We start from the raw sequence: 21,803 nt of genomic DNA, 5'->3' as shown, positions 1-21,803 counted from the left end.
AGGTGTTGGTTATCACCTTTAAAGCCCTAAATGGCTCAAGTCCAGACTACTTATGGGATCACCTCCTCCCTCCTCCCTTGCTGTGGCCAGTAAGGGCCCACAGAGTCGGCCTTCTCTAGGTCCCATATGCCAAACAATGTCGGTTGGCAGGACATTTGGGGAAGAGCCTTCTCTGTGGTGGCTCTGACCCTTTGGAACCAACTGCCCACAAAGATCCGTACTATCTCCACCCTACTGGTCTTCCGGAAATCCATTTGGACCTGGCTTTTCCGGCAGGCCTGGAATTAGATTGATTGCAAGATGTATAATTTTTAAACACATTACTGTTTTATTGTATTGTTGATTTTTTATTATTAGATTTTAATTGTTTTTATTGTGGTTGTATTTATTCCTACCGTTAACTGCTCAGAGTCCGTTTTGGAGTGAGTGGCATATAAATACAATAGATAGATAGATAGATAGATAGATAGATAGATAGATAGATAGATAGATAGATAGATAGATAGATAGATAAGATAAGATAAGATAAGATAAGATAAGATAAGATAAGATAAGATAAGATAAGATAAGATAAGATAGATACTGATTGATTGATTTCCTCCAGATCCTATAATTCTCCAATGTGCACACACCAGCGATCCTTTTTAAGGATCTCCAAACTGGCTGGGGGATTTTTTTTCCAGTTTACAAACCTAAAGTGGCAATCTGCATTGGTTGCCGATCAGTTTCCAGTCACAATTCAAAAGTGTTGGTTATGACCTATAAAGCCCTTCATGGCACCGGGCCAGATTATCTCAGGGACCGCCTTCTGCTGCACGAATCCCAGCAACCAGTTAGGTCCCACGGAGTGGGCCTTCTCCGGGTCCCGTCAACTAAACAATGTCGGTTGGCGGGGCCCAGGGGAAGAGCCTTCTCTGTGGCGGCCCCGACCGTCTGGAACCAACTCCCCCCAGAGATTAGAATAGCCCCCACCCTCCTTGCCTTTCGTAAGCTCCTCAAAACCCACCTCTGCCGTCAGGCATGGGGGAACTAAGATAATCTTTCCCCCTAGGCTTCTACAATTTATGAATGGTATGTTTGTATGTATCATTGGTTTTATAACAAGGGTTTTTAGCTGTTTAGGGATTTTTACATTCTGTTTTTTGTCACTGTTGTTAGCCGCCCCGAGTCCACGGAGAGGGGCGGCATACAAATCCAATAAATAAATAAATAAATTTAGCATATTGGCACAATTTTTAAAATTGGGGGGCTGGAAGTTATCAGCCTGTCTCGGTGCCTTCTCTCCCCGGAGCAAAGCAAAGAGTAAAACTCATGCAAAATTCCAGGGCAACATTGGATGACGGGGTGGGGGGCGAGAGGAAGACAGAGACTCCCCCTCCTTGGGAAAAAAATAATTTTAAATCTGCCCCTTCCTAAAAGAGATCAACAGAGCCACAAATCTCAGAGGTCAGTCAAGGTTATTGCAACCAGACGCCTTCTCGAAGTTGGTGCAAGTTCACTCAGAGAGACACAATAATTTTACGGATGAAAGCATTAATTGTTATTGTGTAATAACAATGCAGAATTACTCAAAGCAGAAACGCATTATTGTTTTTGAAGAAAATACTTGAAAATTAATAAAGTTTCATTTTTAAAAAAAAGCATAACATGTCGATTTTGCTGCAGAATCTCCCCAACCTTTAACCCTGGTGCTGCAGATCCCTTTTTTAAAATAATAATAATAATAATTAAAAAGCCCTGTTGCAAATCCCTACACACAGCTGCTTCCTGCTTCTCTGACCGTCAGAGAAATTGTGTTTCTTTTTTAAATCTTCTCCAATGATCTTGTGCTGAAGAAGGTCAAGAAGTGGGTAACATTACGGCACCCACCGTTTTACTCTCCTTCTCACCAAGGATGCAAAATTAATTCTTTAAAAAATCGTAGGAAAACAGATCAGCCTTACCTCTCAGCTCTGGAAGAGGAACAGACAAAGAGCTTTCTCCCCGCCACCGGCCACCCTTGCTTGCATGGTTATTTTTACCTCCCTATATAGAGAAGCTCTTTGAGGCATGACGGGAGAAGGAGGGAGCAATTGGCAGCCACCGGGTGCCCACAGACGGGAGATGAATAGTAATGATAGGGGAAGGAGGGGAGAGGAGAGACCGTTACAGAAAAGAAGGCAAGAGGAGGCATCAGAAAGGCTAAAACCATTTGCTCTGGGAATTCAGGAGCCAACAGGAAAAAAGCCTACAAAAAGATATTGATTTTTTTAATGCAACAATATCGCCAAAAAGGCTTCTAGAGTTGTTAACCTGATCCTACGTAGCTTCTGCTCCGGCAATCTCACACTACTCACAAGAGCCTACAAAACTTTTGCCAGACCCATCCTTGAATACAGCTCATCTGTCTGGAACCCATACCACATCTCGGACATCAACACCCTTGAAAACGTCCAAAGACACTTCACCAGAAGAGCCCTTCACTCCTCCACTCGAAACAGAATACCCTACGAAAATAGACTAACAATCCTGGGTCTAGAAAGCTTAGAACTATGGTGCCTAAAACACGATTTAAGTATTGCCCACAAGATCATATGCTGCAATGTCCTGCCTGTCAATGACTACTTCAGCTTCAACTGCAACAACACAAGAGCACGCAACAGATTCAAACTTAATATTAACCGCTCCAAACTTGACTGTAAAAAATATGACTTTAACAATCAAGTTGTCGAAGCGTTGAACTCATTACCGGACTCAATAGTGTCAACCCCTAACCCCCAACATTTCTCCCTTAGACTATCCACGATTGACTTCTCCAGGTTCCTAAGAGGTCAGTAAGGGGCGTGCATAAGTGCACTAGTGTGCCTTTCGTCCCCTGTCCAATTGTCTTTCCTTTATCTCATATATCATATATATTTTCTTCCTTTCATATATCTTCTCTATTTTTACATATTATCTTTAGATATATTACTTCATGTCTATTCTCTTCCATATGTATTGTGTATTGGACAAATGAATAAATAAATAAAATTGAACAGGTCCAAAGACGGGCTACAAAAATGGTGGAAGGTCTTAAGCATCAAACTTATCAGGAAAGACTTCATGAACTCAATCTGTATAGTCTGGAGGACAGAAGGGAAAGGGGGGACACGATTGAAACATTTAAATATGTTCAAGGGTTAAATAAGGCTCAGGAGGGAAGTGTTTTTAATAGGAAAGTGAACCCAAGAACAAAGGGGCACAATCTGAGGTTAGTTGGGGGAAAGATCAGAAGCCACGTGAGAAAATATTATTTGACCGAAAGAGTAGATGCTTGAAACAAATTTCCAGCAGATGTGGTGGGTAAATCCACAGGAACTGAATTTAAACATGCCTGGGATAAACATATATCCATCCTTAGATAAAATACAGGAAATAGTATAAGGGCAGACTAGATGGACCAGGAGGTCTTTTTCTGCCGTCAATCTTCCATGTTTCTATTATTATTATTATTATTATTATTATTATTATTATTATTATTATTATTATTATTTTGCAAAGGGTCAATCAATCGATCAATCAATCAGGAGCTGGAAGGGAACTTGGAGGTTTCCTAGTCCAAATTAGGACCCTCTGATCCTCTTTTTAAAAGTTTCCAGGAATGGAATGGCCACAATTTCTAGAGGCAAGCAATTAGAATAGAATAACAGAGTTGTATGGGATCTTAGAGGTCTTCTAGTCCAGTGGTCCCCAACGTTTTTTCCACCAGGGACCAGTTTCAGCAAGACAATTTTTCTATGGCCCAGTGGGGGGGGGAAGGGGTGTGGTTGGGGGCGGGATTAAGCATGGGGGTGCTGGTCCTCCCCGCCCCTCTTTCCCGCCATCGCCCTGTGGCCGGCAGAACCTGCCTCCCAAGCCCTCTTGCCCAGCGGGGCTAAGCGCTGGAGACAGGGGGTCAGGCTGGCCCTCCTGCCTCCCCCCAGCCAAAAACGCAAAAGCGCCCCGCGGCAGAAGCCAAAAGAGGCTTGAGCCTCTCGGTCCTTCCCGCCCCTCTGTCCCGTCCATCGTCCTGTGGCCGGCAGAACCTGCCTCCCGAGGCCTCTTGCCCGGCGGGAGGCGAAGCGCTGGAGGGAGGGGGTGGCGGCATGAGGGCCGGCAGCTGCTGACTCCACGGACCGGTGCAACATGCCCCGCGGCCCGGAACTGGTCCGCGGCCCGGTGGTTGGGGTCCCCTGTTCTAGTCCACCCCCCTGCTTAGGCAGGAAATCCTAACCACTTCAGACAAATGGTTATCCAACATCTTAAAAACTTCCAGTGTTGGAGCATTCGATGGTGAGGCCACACTTGGAGCACTGTGTAGAGTTCTGGTCACCGCACCTCAAGAAGGATATAATGGAACTGGAAAAGGTGCAAAAAAGGGCAACAAGAAGTATCAAGGGAATGGTTTCCCTTATGAAACCAGATTGCAATGCCTTGCTCTCTTCAGCCTTGAAAGGCGACGTTTAAGGGGTGACTTATATAAAATCACGCATGGGATAGAAAAGGGGGATGGAGAAAAATTCTTTTCTCTATCACACAATACTAGGACGAGGGGGCCCTACCTAAAGCTCACAGGTAAGAAAGCGAGGACAAATCAAGGGGAGTATTTCTTCACCCAGAGGGTCGTTGGTTGATGGAATTCACTTCCAGAAAAGCTCGCGACAGCTGTCAGCCTGGTGAGCTTCAAGGCAGGATTACACAGATTCATGGATGCCAAGTGTATCGGTAATTATTGAAACAGATGTCTGTGTGCCGCCTCTATGTTGGTTGAGGCAGACAGAATTCCCTTGGGTACCATTTGTTGGGGGGTCAAGGGAAAGGGAGGGTCTTGCCTTCTCTTTCTGCTCAAGATCCCCATGGACAATTGATGGGCCCACTGTGTGACACAGAATGCTGGACTTGATGGGCTTTGGCCTGATTCAACAGGGCTCTTCTTACATTCTTATGTTCATTCACAACAGACTGAAGGACCGGTGTGTGTGTGTGTGTGTGTGTGTGTGTGTGTGTGTGTGTGTGACATGATAGCAGTCTTCCAAGGAAGCAAGGTGGAATTAAGGAGAGACTTCCCAACAGTGAGGACAATGAACCCCTGGAACAACTTGCCTCTAGAAGTTGTGGGTGCTTCATCACTGGAAGTTTTTAAGAAGGAGGAGAGAGAAAGCAAGACAGAAGGAGAGAGAAAGAGAAGGAGAAAGAGGGAGGGAGGAGGGAGAGGTGGGAGGGGGGAGAGGGTAAGAGGCAGGAGAGAGAGAGCAAGACAGAAGGAGGGAGAGAGAGAAGGAGAAAGAGAGAGGGAAGGAGAGAAGGGAGGGGGAGAGGGTAAGAGGCAGGAGAGAGAGAGCAAGACAGAAGGAGGGAGAGAGAGAAGGAGAAAGAGGGAGAGAGGGAGGAGGGAGAGAAGAGAGGGGGAGAGGGTAAGAGGGAGGAGAGAGAGAGAAAGACAGAAGGAGGGAGAAAAAGAAGGAGAAAGAGAGAGAGAGGGTGGCAGAAAGAGAAGAAGAGGAGGGAGAAAGAGAGAGGGTGGAAGGAGGGATGGAGAAAGAGAAGGAGAACGATAGGGAAAAGGGAAGGAGAAAGAAAGGGAGGAAGGGAGGGAGGACAGGCTGACCAAGGAGATATCCTCTCCACTTTGGGCCCTGGCTGAACCCACCAGTAGCTTTGACCTTGTCTACTGGGTAGCTCATTTCTTCTACCTCTTGGCTCGGTCCGGTATTTCCTTTCCATCCCTGTTTGCTTAACAGGCAGGTTAATTGCCTGCAGTCCATCAATGTCAGTCCTTGACCCCTGGGCGCTGTCCCCAACCTTCTATAACCCAGCTTCTGGCCCGATGAAACGGGAAGCGGGCTTCCGATGCGACCCAGGTCCAGGAAAAAAAACAACTGGAAAGCCATGCCAAGAACCAGGTCTGGACTGTATCAGCGGTGGTGACCTCACCTGTTCTGTTCCTTCGTCTTCCTTCGGAGAATCTTGGCATGGGCTGAAGAAACTGTGCAGTGTCAAATCTAGACACACACACACCCAGAAAAAAAAGGACAATTAGATACCTGGAAGATTTGATGAGAAGAAAACAACACAACTCTGGTGGGGGTGTAGGATAAAATCCCAAAGCAAAGTCCAAAGACACGGGTTTGATTCTCTGGGGATTTCGAGCGAGGAAAGAAACCCAGAAACTGACGTTCAAAACATGGGTGCAAATAGCTCACGACCCTCTTATTCTGCCCTGAAAGGATTTCAAATTTGCTTCGGGAAAAGAAGAATTTTGCAAGCTGGAGGAAGCGGAGCTGAAGTTGGTTGGGTGGAAACGCTTGCTAAACTGTGCACCACTAATGGGCCTTGAAAATAATCCTGGGAGGGAGCAATTGTCCCAGAATTAAAAGGCATGAGAGATTACCAGGGATTAGCTAGATGGTGGCAAAGTGAATTGCAAATAGATTCAATTCAATTTATTAGATTTGCATGCCGCCCCTCTCCGAAGACTCAGGGCGGCTCACAGCAGTAATAAAAACAGTATAACAATGGAACAAATCTAATAATAAAATATATAAAAACCTCAACAATTAAAAACCATACAGCACATACACATCAAACATGAAATATAATAAGCCTGGGGGAGATGTCTTAGTTCCCCCATGCCTGGCGATATAGGTGGGTCTTAAGTAACTTGCGAAAGACAACGCGAGTGGGGGCCGTTCTAATCTCTGGGGGAAGTTGATTCCAGAGGGCCGGGACCGCCACAGAGAAGGCTCTTCCCCTGGGGCCCGTCAAACGACATTGTTTAGTCGACGGGACCCGGAGAAGGCCAACTCTGTGGGACCTTATCGGCTGCTGGGATTCGTGCGATAGAAGGCGGTTCCGGAGGTATTCTGGTCCAGTATAGATGCACAAGAGATGAAGAATATAGTGGAGAATATAAGGAAAATCGAGAACACGAGGGTTAGAGAAATGAGAAGGGAAATATTACATAAGCGGTATCATACACCTGCACAACTTGTGCATATTTTTAAGAATGTTAAGGCACCCTGTAGTGCAGAAATTTTGGAAAGAGGTGCTGGCTCATATTTAACTGGTTGTTTACTAAGACTCCAAGATCCCTTTCTCCGTTACTGCTGTTAAACCTGGTTTCTCCCAATCTATCCTGCTCAAAAAAATAAAGGGAACACTCAAAGAACACATCCTAGATCTGAATGAATGAAATATTACCATTGAACACTTTGTACTGTACAAAGTTGAATGAGCACAACAGCGTGTGAAATGGATTGTCAATCTGTGTTGCTTCCTAAGTGGACAGCTTGATTTATTTATTTTTTATTTATTTTGTCCAATACACAATGAGGGTTTTAGTGGGTATATATCTATATACACATAGTAAAATACATGATGAAGGTTATAGAGGAGATACTTATAGTAAAATATATCTAAGAAATAATAGAAAAGAAGATGAAGTAATAGAACATATCAATGAAAGAATAGAAGAAGAAATATAGGAATAGAAGAAAGGTATAGGAGATATAGGAGAGCAATAGGACAGGGGACGGAAGGTTGATTTACTTGGAGTTATATTGGGTTGTTTAAGTGTCCCCTTTATTTTTTTGAGCAGTGTATATGTGGACTAAAGTTGGGAGTTGGGTCAATCCAGGAAATGACTTTGAAGGTGATCAAGATGTATCTGTCTCTTAGCTCTGGAGCAGTCGAATATCTTCCCTGCTACAAGGTGTGTTCTCCTCCTATTTTTTTCCAGGGTGGGAGTGTTTCTTTTGTCCCTCGATATAAAAAAGATATTTTCTCACCCAGAATTCTTCTTCTCTCTAACTTCAGCCGTTTCTGAATGCAGGATCTGATGGCAGCAAATATTTCGTCCTCTTCTCTGTCCGCATCAAACTGGGAAATGCATAAAAAATACGGAATGAACCTTTTCCGCTTGGGCCAATCTTCTGCTCTGTTCTTCTCCCTTTTGGATTTCAAGTGTCTAAAATCCCTTCGGAGAAAGAACGGAGAAGAGAGCGAGAGGGCATTTGTATGGCTGTAACTTTATTGTTTGTATCCTTACAATTTATATTGACCGGTTCCTAATATGATTTGATGGCTTATTTATATCCAGACTATCATTAAGTATTGTGTTAAGGCTTGATTACGACAAAGACAACTGGTAAGAAAGACTATGTACTTGGACCGGACCAGAATATCTGCGAGACCGCCTTCTGCTGCACGAATCCCAGCGGCCAGTTAGGTCCCACAGAATTGGCCTTCTCCGGGTCCCATTGACTAAACAATGTCGGCTGGCGGGACCCAGGGGAAGAGCCTTCTCTGTGGCAGCCCCAACCCTCTGGAACCAGCTCCCCCCAGAGATCAGGACTGCCCCCACCCTCTTTGCCTTTCGTAAACTTCTTAAAACCCACCTCTGCCGTCAGGCATGGGGGAACTGAGACATCTCCCCTTGCCTATGTAGTTTTATGTATGGAATGTTTGTATGTTTTTATATAAGGTTTTTTTTAGGTTTTTAATGTAAAATTGTTATTTTAGACTTAATATTAGATTTGTCATTGTATACTGTTTTATTACTGCTGCCCCGAGTCTGCGGAGAGGGGCGGCATACAAATCTAATAAATAATAATAATATTATTTGGATTGTTATTCTGACTTATTTATGTGTATGATTTTAGACTGTTTATCTGAATATATTATTTCTCAAAGTAAACTTTAATTCAAGTTAGTATATCTCTGTGTGGCTGAGTATTTCCCATATTTTTTGGAGTATAAAATGCACCGGAATAAAAGACCCACCTTAGTTTTGGGGGAGGAAAATAGGGAAAAGAATCTGCTTCCCAGGTATTCAAATACAAATCTAATAAATAATAATAATAATAATAATAATAATAATAATAATAATAATAATACTATAATAACATAATTCATCTGGCTAGCATCCTTAATCTGGTCAGATTCAGCACATTATTTTATCCCCCGGTTAAGGGCTTAAATACTTTTTTTTTCTGAGACAGTAATGATGAAAGAGCTGTGAACATCATTTGCACCTGGAAAGAAACAGTCTGAGCAAGTAGAGCAATGAAAAAAAATCCTACAAAGACTTAGGACATAGAAAACATTCTTCTTTGCAGAGAGTAACAGTGTAAGAGCTGGGAACATTGTTACCCTGTTTCCCCGATAGTAAGACACCCCCGATTGTAAGACGTATCGGGGTTTCAGGGGGGTTGGCTAATATAAGCCGTACCCCGAAAGTAAGACATATGTCTTACTTTCGGGGAAACACGGGGGTATTGCCGCCTCCCTCTCATCTAGCTACGCGCCGCCTCCTGCCCACGTCCGCACCGTCCCCCTCTCCATACGTCGCCGTGTCTGCCACCTCCCTCTGATCTTAATGAGCGCCGCCTCCTGCCCACTTCCGCGCCGTTCCCCCTCTCCATACGTCGCCGTGTCTGCCACCTCCCTCTGATCTTAATGAGCGCCGCCTCCTGCCCACTTCCGCGCCGTTCCCCCTCTCCATACGTCGCCGTGTCTGCCACCTCCCTCTGATCTTAATGAGCGCCGCCTCCTGCCCACGTCCGCACCGTCCCCCTCTCCATGCGTCGCCGTGTCTGCCACCTCCCTCTGATCTTAATGAGCGCCGCCTCCTGCCCACGTCCGCACCGTCCCCCTCTCCATGCGTCGCCGTGTCTGCCACCTCCCTCTGATCTTAATGAGCGCCGCCTCCTGCCCACTTCCGCGCCGCCCCCCTCTCCATACGTCACCGCGCCGTCCCCTGCACTTGTCACTGCCGCCTCCTGCTTAAAATACGGTAATGCACACAGTATTAATCATACATCAGTAAAACATACACACTGGCATACTGGGGTATCATCTGCTGTTTTGTGGTGAATACAATACTGTTCAGGTTGTTAATAAATGTTAATTTTATGGTTAAAACAAAAAATTAGACAATTTTTTTCCCAATATAAGACATACCCCGAAAGTAAGACATAGTGGGGCTTTTGGGGATAAAAAGAAAGTAAGACACTGTCTTACTTTCGGGGAAACACGGTAGCACCTGGTTAGGACTGGAAAGAAACATTCAGAGCAAGTAAAACAATGAAAAGAAAAGCCTACAAAGACAGGGTTTGAAATACATTCTTGGCAGAGAGTAACAATGAAAGAGCTTGCAAGCCTGTAAGAGCTGGGAACATTGTTAGCACCTGGTTAGGGCTGGGAAGAAGCTTACTCAGAGCAAGTTACGAGTAATGAAAAAAAAACCTGCAAAGACTTAGGGCTTGGAAAACATTCTTCACAGAGAGAAAGAATGAAAGAGCCTGCAAGGTAAGAGCTGGGAAGATCGTTAGCAGCTAGTTAGGGCTGGGGGGGGGGAGAGCTACACTCAGAGTATAAAATGCACCCTAATTATAAGCCTCTTTTAGGGAGGAAAAGGGTGCGTCTTATACTCCGAAAAATACAGTATTCACAACTAAACTCAATCTAAACATTTCTGTGTGTTCACAACCTTGGTATACAAGGAATAATCTGCTCATACATTAACACAGACCTTCTGCTCCATGCCCTAAGCCAGTGATTTTCAACCTTCTTTGAGCCGCAGCACATTTTTTACATTTTTAAATCCTGGGGCACACTCTCCTTTTTTTTTTTCATCCCTGTCTCCTCCCCACCCTTGTGTATGTGTTTGTATACACATTTTTGAACCATTTCCAAAAACAGGTGAGGGCTGGGGTTTTTCTCTCTTTTATTCTTTGGGTGCTTTTTATCATATGCTTTAAGTCAAGAGTCACTTCTCTCTCTCTTTTGTTTCTCTCTTTTTCCTCTCATTCTCTGTCTCAATCATTTTCTCATTTCTCCTTTTTTCTCCCCCTTTTTGCTCATTTCTCTCTCTCCCTCCCTTCCTCTCCTTTTCTCTCTCTCTCTTGCTTTCTTTCTCTCTTGCTTTCTCTCTCTCTCTTGCTTTCTTTCTCTCTGACACTTGCTTTCACTCTCTTTTCTTTCTCTCTCTTGCTTTCTCTCTCACTCTCTCTCTATATATATCTCTTTCTCTCTTGCTTGCTTTCTTTTTCTTTCTCTCTCTCTCTCACACATACTCTCTCTCTCTCTGCAAAAAGTTGCGAGACCGGAACCTGAGTTTCCTTCTTTGCGGCACACCTGACCATGTCTCATGGCACACTAGTGTGCCACGGCACACTGGTTGAAAAACACTGCCCTAAGCAATTGAGGTTCTCGGGAGATGTGTCACTAAGCGAGGCATTGGAAAGCAAACCTAGACATTTTCTGGGGTCCCCCCCCCCTCATTGTCCTCACCCGGACCAAGGATCCTTTCTCCTGGTAGTACTTTCCAATCAACTGAGCATTCTGCTTGAAGGTCTCCAGCCTGCGCTCAATTCCATGGGGGTTGTCATCCAAGCACCCTTGTTCCCGAGCCCGTTCTTTTAGTCGTTGCCGCAGCTGTTGACTTGAGCAAACCAGGAACACCACAACGTCTGGAGAACCAACCTAATCAAGACAAAGGATGGGCGATAGGATTGTGAGAAGACAACTGTGGGAAGTTGGGACTGCCTACTGCCAAATGAATCCCAGAGACCTTCTCCAGGTCCTGTCAACCAGACAATGTCGCTTGGCAGGGCCTAGGGGAAGAGCCTTCTCTGTGAGGGCCCCGGACCTCTGGAATCAGCTCTCCCCAGAGATTCGCACTGCCTCCACCCTCCTCGCCTTCTGTTAAGAGTCTTCAGACTCATTTATGTCATCAGGCTTGGCCCAATAAGATCTTGGTTCCTGGCCAACGAATGATTGTATGATTGTTGTGCTCGATTTTAATGTTTGAGATTTTAGATAGCTGTTTAATTTTTAATTTAATTCGATTAATGCTATTGTAATTTACTGGTTTTTATGCGTTGTGTGCCCCCCCGAGTCTTCGGAGAGGGGCAGCATAGAAGCCAATCAACCAACCAATCAATCAATCAATATAACTGAGGAATCATGGGTAAAAAAGGGGTGGAGATCCAATGTTTGTAATGGCGGATTTCCTAGAGTCGGGGGTTCCAGAAATGCTTTGCTGGCAAATTGCTATTATTCTTTTAAATCCATCGAGCAGATATGCAGCCATCTGAGGAAAACTTGGAGATTTGTAAGCGTGTGATCGAAGGAAATTATCTCACCAAGGAATGTTTTAATTAGCTTTGAAGCTTGGCTGCAGCCCACTGTTTACCTCTTAGCCAATTTAACATGGAAAGCTGACAACATGGACAAGAACGGCCTGACCTTGCTTGTATAAATAGTGTTTTAAATATAAATGGGTTTGATTTGAAATTTATGCCCGTGGATTCTCTTTTTGTTCTGATCCGAGTAGGACAGAGCAGAACAGAATGTACTGTCTTTGGCTGCTACGTCGGTTTCCCATTCCTCTTTTATTTTTATTTTAATTTTTTTTATTTAATTTTATTTTTTATTCTATTCTATTCTATTCTATTCTATTTTATTTTATTTTATTATTTTATTTTATTTTATTTAGTCAAGTACATGTTGGTGGTATACAAAGATATAATAATATTTATATACATGATACTAGTAAAAGAGAAACATTAGGACAGGGGACGGAAGGCACTCTGGTGCACTTATGCACGCCCCCTTACTGATCTCTTAGGAATCAGGTGAGGTCAACAGTGGATAGTCTAAGGGTAAAGTTTTGGGGGTTAGGTGATGATACTACAGAGTCAGGTAGTGAGTTCCATGCATCAACTACTTGCTTACAACAGTCGAGTTCTACAGTCGAGTTTGGAACGGTTTATTTTGAGTTTGTATCTGTTGTGTGCTTGTGTGTTGTTGTGGTTGAAGCTGAAGTAGTCGTTGAGAGGAAGGACGTTATATCAGATGATTTTATGGGCTATGCTTAGGTCGTGTTTAAGGCGATGTAGTTCTAAGCTTTCTAAACCTAGAATTGTAAGTCTAGTTGCGTAGGGTATTTTTTTGCAAGTGGAGGAGTGGAGGGCTCTTCTAGTAAAGTATCTCTGGACATTTTCTAGAGTGTTTATGTCCGAAATGCGGTGTAGGTTCCAGACAGATGAGCTGTATTCAAGGATTGGTCTGGCGAAAGTTTTGTATGCTCTGGTTAGTAGTGTGAGATTACCTGGGCAGAAGCTACATAGGATTAGGTTAACAACTCTTGAAGCCTTTTTGGCAATGTTGTTGCAGTGGGCTTTGATATGAGTATTCCAAGATCTTTAATGGAGTGAGGGTTGTCTGCAAGGTTTTGTTTATTCAGCTTCTATTTGCTGTTCTGATTCTTTTTGCCAATGTATTTATTTATTTTTATTTTATTTATTTATTGGATTTGTATGCCGCCCCTCTCCGTAGACTTGGGGCGGATGTGTAGGACAAAGCATTTTTTTTAATTGAGAAAACCAAAGGTTGCCTAGGGCAACTCAAGAGCTGGCCAGGGATGCTTTGGTGAGTTGACACGCAGGTGACTCCAAGGAAGGCACCAACTAACCTGCCATCTCTCGTTGACGAGCTTTGGCAGCTTCATCTCACCTGCTCTTCAAACAGGAAAGCCTGGCCAATATCTCGCGGGAATCCATCCACCACGAAACCTTTCGCATCGGGGTGCTTGATGATCTGCTGCTTCAACTCTTCAATGGTGGTCTCCTGAAAAGCAGAGACAGATCTCAGGAGGGATGGCAGCGAGGGTATTTCGGAGACCCCGGTATAGCAGGATAAGTTCTCCCTCGATTAATCTTCTTGTGGTTCGTGTTGGTATGTCTCGGTATAGCTAGGCTATGAGACCTTCGACATACACCGAGCAGAGATTAAGAAGAGTGTGGATGTGTGTGTGTTATAGCCAATAATGACACAGACTTAGTTATGCTGATTAAGTACTATTTACATATACAGTGATACCTCATCTTACAAACCCCTCATCATACAAACTTTTCGAGATACAAACCCAGGGTTTAAGATTTTTTTGCCTCTTCTTCCAAACTGTTTTCACCTTACAAACCCAAGCTACCGCCACTGGGATGCCCCACCTCCGGACTTCTGTTGCCAGCGAAGCGCCCGTTTTTGTGCTGCTGGGATTCCGGTGAGGCTCCCCTCCATGGGAAACACCACCTCCGGACTTCCGTGTTTTTGCGATGCTGCAGGGGAATCCCAGCAGTGCAAAAATAGGTGCTTCGCTGGCAACAGAAGTCCAGAGGTGGGGTTTCCCAGTGAGGGGAGCCTCAGCGAAATCGCAGCATCACAAAAACATGGAAGTCCGGAGATGGGGTTTCGAGGACTTTCATGTTTTTGCAATGCTGGAATCTCGCTGAGGCTCCCCTCGCTGGGAAACCCCACCTCCGGACTTCCGTTGCCAGCGAAGCACCCATTTTTGCACTGCTGGGATTCTCCTGCTGGGATTCCCCTGCAGCATCACAAAAACAGTCCGGAAGTGGGGTTTCCCATGGAGGGGAGCCTCAGAGGAATCCAAGCAGCGCAAAAACGGGTGCTTCGGCTGGCAAAAGGGGTGAGTTTTGCGCTTGCACACATTAATCGCTTTTCCATTGATTCCTATGGGAAACATTGTTTCGTCTTACAAACTTTTCACCTTACAAACCTTGTCCTGGAACCAATTAAGTTCGTAAGACGAGGTATCACTGTATACATAAAACAGAAACAATCCATAAACTGCACATAGCAAGCACTAAGCAATACAATATAAACTGCATATAACAAGCACTAAGCAATACACACTCCCCCCTCAAGGTAAAGACAAAAGTGAATGAGCAATTCAGCATCCTTGTAGGAGAGAGTACTGGCGCCCTCTTATGGCGAACCAGCCAAAACTCTTAAAGTGATATTGCTACTTAAATACAAGAAACTACAATAGGCAGTTTAACATGGAAATCCCAAACAACCATGTACCATGTACTAACAGTTTTATTAGTTGTGTTTTAGCTAAGTGTGCGTATTGCCTACCGTCTGTCTTTGCTAGTTGTATATGACTTGCTGTTATGCCCTTTGTTAAAAGGGCATTATAAATAAATGTGCCGGGGTGGCACAGCAGGTAGAGTGCTGTACTCCAGGCCACTGAAGCTGACTGTAGATCTGCAGGGCAGGGGTTCAAATCTCATCACCAGCTCAAGGTTTACTCAGCCTTCCATCCTTCCGAAGTGGGTAAAATGAGGACTGGGATTGTGGGGGCAATAGGCTGGCTCTGTTAAAAAGTGCTATTGCTAAAATGTTGTAAGCCGCCCTGAGTCTAAGGAGAAAGGGGGCATTAAAAAATTGAATGAATGAATGAATGAATGAATGAATGAATGAATGAATGAATGAATGAATGAATGAATATTGTCATTATTATTGTTCAGCAAAAGGACATTTTGGGCTCTGTTGTGGTCACAAGGTGAGGACTTAACCTGTGTGAATCAGAATGGCAGTTTTAAGGCACGCTTTGCTTACCGACGGTGCTAACTCTCCATCGGCAATGATCTTGGCAATCAGCTCCCATTTTTTGTCACTGGTGGCATGGGAGAGCATCTGAGCGCGAAGGACTTCTCCAACGGAGACGCAGACGAAGCCAAAGTGGGAGGCCATTCTCCGGCTTTGGGTCCCCTTCCCACTGCCAGGACCCCCTGCAAGGGAGAAGAGTGGGGAAGGGTCACCTCTAAGGTTTCTCCCAGCCTTATGATATGACTTTCTATGATAGCAAAATATTTTTGGTTCGGGTACAGACGCAGGTGTCTGCACCCATTTCCCCCCCTCCAGTTTAATGTTTCCAAATGTAAAATAATGCACTTGGGGAAAAGGAATCCTCAATCTGACTATTGTATTGGCAGTTCTGTGTTAGCAAAATCTTCAGAAGAGAAGGAGTTGGGGTAGTGATTTCTGAGAGTCTCAAAATGGGTGAGCAGTGCGGTCAGGTGGTAGGGAAAGCGAGTAGAAGGCTTGACCGCATAGCTAGAGATATAACAAGCAGGAAGAGGGAGATGTCTATTTTTCTGTGCCTGTGTGTGATATGTATGTACACATATGGCACATATACATAGAATTAAATAGCATATTTTGGATGTTCAGTCATAGTAAAAAGACAGGGAAATTCTCTCTCTCTGAGGCGAGGGGAGGCCAGGCACCCTAACCCTAACCCTTGATGTGAGTGACATCAAGTCGGCCACCTTTAAGCCAGTCACATGACCTTTAAGCCACTCCCCCCAGTCAAATGATCGTCAAGACGCTCCCACCTGGTCACATGGCCAGCAAACCAAACCCACAATATAAGCCCCACCCATGCATGCATAGAAGCAAAAAACCTGTGAAAATTGCAGAAATCTCACTCGTGCCAGTGTCCTCACGCGAGATTTCGCTTGCTGCACACGCTCAGAAGCCAAATCTCGCATGTGTGGATCCCAGAATTTACCCCGATTTTCTCTTCTGATGGTGACCTCTCTCACCTATTACGAAAATGATCTTGGGACGGGGTCGGTCGGGGTCGAATGCGTCATATTCTTGGATCAACCCCGTGGATTCGGTCATGCCGGAATCGCTCTCTATGGAGAACTGGCTCTGCACGGAAGATCCGTCCCGGTGGGAACTGAACGGAGCTGAGGTGGAGCCTGCAAGAGGGAGGGGAGAAGTCACAGCCTAGTTGTGGAATGGAAAATCATCAGAGATGATGTGTGTTTTCTTTTTTTCTCTTTATTGTTTTTTTTTCTTTGTACAGTGAGTGGTACCTCTACCTAAGAAGGCCTCTACTTACAAACTTTTCTAGATAAGAACCGGGTGTTCAAGATTTTATTGCCTCTTCTCAAGAATCATTTTCCACTTACAAACCCGTGTCTCCAAAACTGTAACCGGAAAAGGCGGGGAGAAGCCTCTGTGGGCCCTCTCTAGGAATCTCCTCGGACGAAACAGTGCCAGAAAAGGTGGGGAGAAGCCTCCGTGGGGCCTCTCTAGGAATCTCCTGGGACTAAACAGTGCCAGAAAAGGTGGGGAGAAGCCTCCGTGGGGCCTCTCTAGGAATCTCCTGGGAGGAAACAGGGCCAGAAAAGGTGGGGAGAAGCCTCCGTGGGGCCTCTCTAGGAATCTCCTGGGAGGAAACAAGGCCGGAAAATGCAGGGAGAATTCAATTCAATTTATTAGCTGTGGGGCCTCTCTAGGAATCTCCTGGGAGGAAACAAGGCCGGAAAAGGCAGAGAGAAGCCTCCGTGGGGCCTCTCTAGGAATCTCCTGGGAGGAAACAGGGCCTTTACCCTCCCTGTGGTTTCCCCAATCGCACACATTATTTGCTTTTGCATTGATTCCTATGGGAAAAATTGCTTCTTCTTACAAACTTTTCCACTTAAGAACCTGGTCATGGAACGAATTAAGTTTGTAAGTACAGGTTCCACTGTATTGTATTTTCTTATTCTTTTTTAATGTAAATAGTCTAATAAAAATATATTTTTAATAGTTCCCCCTCCAGGAGCCAGAGACCCATGGATCTCAGAGGGAGGAATGCCTGGGGGAGACCTAGTCCTGGATTTAACACAGAGACCTTGTCAGGTAAGAAACCCACCACCAGTAAGAATGGACATCCACCTGACTGGAAGGTGGCACTCTTCTTGAAGCCCCCAGCAGTAGGTTGAAGGTCTTCTTGTCTGAGGAACGTGTCCCACTGCAGTTTCTCCAGGCCACCAATTGCCCGGACCTTCTTCAAGCATCCTTCGAGATAGCTGATGGGATCTTCCGGTTGGTAATACATCAGGCCTGTCAACATGCTCTAGAGGAGGAGCAGAAGGAAGAGGAGTGGGAAGAAGAAGGGGAAGAGGAAAGAGGAAAAAAGGAGAAGAAAAATAGAAGAAAGAAAGAAAGAAGAAGAAGAAGAATAAAGGGAGGAGGAAGAGGGAAGAGGAAAAAAAGAAGGAGAAAGAAGAAAGAAGAAAAGAAAGAAGAAGGGGAGAAAGAGGGGGAGAAGAAGAAAGAGAAGGAGAAGTAAGAAAAAAGAAAAGGAGGAAGAGGAAGAAGAAGAGGAGGAGGAGAGGAGGAGAATGAAGGGTAAGGGGTGGGGGAGGAGAGGAGGAGGGGAGAAGAAGGAAGAGGGGGAAGAAGGAGAAGGAGAAGGAGAAAAAGAAGAAGGGGGAGGGGAGGAGGAGGAGGAAGAGGGGGAAGAAGAAGAAGGAGAAGAAAGGGAAGGAGAAGAAGGGAAGGAAGGAAGAAGAGGGAAGAAGGAAGAAAGAAGAAAAAAGAAATAAATAAAAAGGAGAAGGAAGGAGAAGGAGAAGGAGAAGAAGAAGAAGAAGAAGAAGAAGAAGAAGAAGAAGAAGAAGAAGAAGAAGAAAAGGAGGAAGAGGAGAAAGAGGAAGAGGAGAAGAAGGAGAAAGAGAAGAAGGAGAAGAAGGAGAAGAAGGAGAAGAAGAAGAACAAGAGCATTCTTATTCTTATTCTATTCTTATTCATTCCAGTATATATCCTATCCTATCCTATTCCATTCCATTCCATTCTATTTGAACCATTGTACGTCAAGGGCTACCTGTGCTTCAGGAGGAGAAGCATTCACAATCAGGACTCCTGGATTTTTTCCAAGAGTAACACTTTAGTTCGCCAACCCAATCAAGCAGCGGTTAAATTTCCTGATAATATCATTTCACAGGGGACAGGCGCTTTCTCACATTGGAACCCACAAAAATTTACTTTGGAATTGGGCTTGCAAAGCTTTACACTTTAAGGCAGGGGTAAAGAATCAAAAGTTTTACGGACAGATTAGGCGAGACCTGGCTCAAATATAGTCACTGGGAGAGGGATCTTGGAGTCCTAGTGGACAGATAACTTGAATATGAGCCAGCCTTGTGTGGTGGCAGCCAAAACGGCTAACACAATTCTTGGTTGTATAAACGGAAGCACAGAATCAAAATAGTTTAAAGTATTAGCACTACTTTGTAAAGCCTTAGTAAAGCCACACCTGGAATACCACAACCAATTTTGGTCACCATCCCACTAAAAAGGATGTTGAGACTTTGGAAAAAGTTCAGAGAAGAGCAACTAAGATGATTAAAGGCCCGGAAACAAAACAAAAAACATAGGAAGAACGGCTGCAGGATTCGGGTTTGGGCTAGTCTGGAGAAAGGAAGGATGAGGGGAGGGCATGATAGGGGTTTCAATTATTCTACAAAGCACTTGAAGGCAAGAAACAATGGATGGAAAGTAACCAAGGAGAGAAGCAACCTGGAATTAAGGAGAAACGTCTTAACAAGTGAGAACAATCAACCAGTGGAACAGTTTCCCACTTGAAATTGTGGGCGCTCCATCACTGGAGGTTTTTAAGAAGAGACTAGACAATCACTTATCTGAAATAGTATAGGTTCTCCTGCTTGAGCAGCGGGCTGGACTAGAAGATCTCCAAGGTCCCTTTCATCTCATTCTATTCTATTCTATTCTTGTTCTAATTCTATTCTATTCTATTTCTATTCTATTCTACATTCCAATATTATTCTATTCTATTCTTCATTCCAATATTATTCTATATCTTACACCCAACGTGTGGAAAGCATATTTTCCATTCATCATTCTGCAAATCCCACAAGCCTTCTGCACGTTCTCAGGAGTGCTCCTTCCTCTGCGTTGTTTCTGTCTTTCGTATAATATAGATTGGGTATTGTACTGTCGGGCTCTCTGGTAGACTCCTCCCAAAAATTCACAGGTACAAATTTCAGACACACACACGTTTGAAAATTCAAAACAATGTTCTTTATAATGAAAATTCACTTAAACCAAGCCCTCTTTTGGTATAGCAAAGAGCACTTGTCTCCAAACAAACTGGTACTTTGTACAAGTCCCTTATCAGTTCTGTGATACTTAGTTTGCAGCTGTGAGGCAATTCACAGTCCTTCTTCTTTCACAAAGTGAAACACACTTTGCTCTGGTTTAGTTTCAAAGCGGGGAAAAATCAGCAAACAAAAAGTCAAAGTCAGTAAAGCAGTCACGAAACACAATGATCAGATAATCCTCCACAATGGCCAAACCCACAGGCTGCTATTTATAGCAGCCTCACTAATTACCACAGCCCCACCCAACCACAGGTGGCCTCATTTTCTTTGATAATAATCTCTCAGTTGTTGTTGCCTATGCATTGCTCTCCGCATGTGTGGCTGTATCATTAACTCTTGTTCTGAATCCAAGGAGGAGCTAGATAATTGATCTCCTTCTGAGCTGTCTGCCACACTCTCCTCCTCCCTGTCACTCATGTCTTCTTGGTCAGAGGAGCCTTCATCAGCAGATTCCACTGGGGGCAAAACAGGCCTGCAGCATGTGGATGTCTCCCCCACATCCACAGTCCTTGGGGCAGGAGCTGGGCCAGAGCTAACCACAACAGGTATATGCATAATTTTGTATTTATTTATTCTGTCATGTTTATGGAGGCGGTGAGCCTTTGAGAGGTGCATGCAACGGCATTTCATTTTAACATTCTGTCTACCGATTAGCATACTGTACATCCAAAGTGACAATAAAGTTATTCTAAGTCCAAAGGTTCTTGAAATTGGTTCTCCTGTTTTATTTATAATTATATCCAGTGTACTGCAGAATGGCATTTTATACTTATTTGGGGAATAGAGGTAGATTAACAGAGTTGTCATCTAGTGACTCTAGTCCAACCCGTCCAAGCAGGAGAAATTCCTGACAAGTAGCAGTCCAATCTCTTCGATTAGCGTCTGTAAGGAAATATGTGTCAATTGGGAGTTTTAAATGCAAATGTTAGCCTAGTGTTTTTGAGACCAGTGGACTTCAATTCCCAGAATTTGAAGCCCACTGGTCTTAAAAGTCACTGAGATTGAAAAACACCCTTTTGTTAAAGTTCTCAGAAGAGACCTGTTGCAAAACCAGGTTTGCAAAATTAGCCATGGAGATGTTTGCTGTGTTGTGATTGCTGCTATGTACAAACACGCCCTTGTTGTTTAGATTTCTCTGCAGAATTGTCCAAGGAGAAAGGGACTCGTCGATCAACTGGATTTAACTGGCCCTTTTATAGTTATAGTTTATTAGATTTGTATGCCGCCCCTCTCTGAAGACTCAAGGCGGCTCACAACATAATAGTGATACAATACATTACAAATCCAAGTTAAATCAATTTAAAAACATTAATATATAGTAAAATCCTTAACTATACAATCATACACATTCAACCTAATCCATCATACAGTAAGGCCGAAAACACAATAAAAAGGGGGAGAAGGTGGTAATTATCCCCATGCCTGGCGACAAAGGTGGGTCTTCAGCATTTTACGGAAGGCGAGGAGGGTGGGGGCTGTTCGAATCTCTGGAGGGAGTTGATTCCAGAAGGCTGGGGCCGCCACAGAGAAGGCTCTTCCCCTGGGTCCCGCCAGCCGACATTGTTTGGTCAACGGGACCCGGAGAAGGCCAACTCTGTGGGACATAATTGGTCCTAATTTTCTAATATCCCAGAATGCCTTGGGGGATTTTATGGGGAAATCGAATGGGGAAGGCCCTCTGGCCTCTATACACCCTTCACTGGTTGCCACTATTATTTCTTGCATTTAATTCTATTTTTTTCTTCACCCACCCGGGAATTTAATGCAGTCTATCTCAGAGTTTACCTCTCAACAACAATACTGTGTGGGAGGTTGGGACACGCCGGCAGAACAGAGGCCAGGATGAAAAAAGTCCTTAATATGTTTGCCACCTTCAGTTATTTGTAAAAATAATTTAAAAAGCAGGACAAACATTTGAAATAACATTGTAATTTTGGGGGTAGCTTGAATAGGGAGCGTGCCTATGCAGGAATGTTATATCAGTAAATATTAGCGGTAGATGGAATATATTTTTAACAGAATGGAAGGGTGCTGCCTTCCAAC

General features: G+C 44.3%; 1 protein-coding gene across 5 annotated transcripts in view; it reads right to left on the bottom strand.

The window, feature by feature from the left end:
* The window catches only part of AK1 (adenylate kinase 1), a 49,381-nt gene that overhangs the window by 21,717 nt on the left and 5,861 nt on the right, over positions 1-21,803 (bottom strand). The window contains exons 2-8 of one of the 5 annotated variants that reach the window (XM_070758745.1): positions 17,536-17,716; positions 16,410-16,571; positions 15,421-15,593; positions 13,516-13,629; positions 11,290-11,481; positions 7,785-7,875; positions 5,932-5,999 (exon numbers count right to left, since the gene is read on the bottom strand). In XM_070758745.1, coding sequence (XP_070614846.1) covers positions 5,932-5,999; positions 7,785-7,875; positions 11,290-11,481; positions 13,516-13,629; positions 15,421-15,593; positions 16,410-16,571; positions 17,536-17,716 — 981 coding nt within the window. Of the gene's footprint in view, positions 1-1,943; positions 2,036-5,931; positions 6,001-7,784; positions 7,876-11,289; positions 11,482-13,515; positions 13,630-15,420; positions 15,594-16,409; positions 16,572-17,535; positions 17,717-21,803 lie in introns of those variants that run through there. The other 4 variants (XM_070758744.1, XM_070758749.1, XM_070758747.1 and 1 more) reach the window with 4 other exon arrangements.

This window comes from Erythrolamprus reginae, chromosome 8, assembly GCF_031021105.1.
Source record: "Erythrolamprus reginae isolate rEryReg1 chromosome 8, rEryReg1.hap1, whole genome shotgun sequence".
In the NCBI taxonomy this organism is placed as follows: Eukaryota; Metazoa; Chordata; class Lepidosauria; order Squamata; family Dipsadidae; genus Erythrolamprus; species Erythrolamprus reginae.
This window is presented reverse-complemented; position numbering and strand designations above follow the sequence as displayed.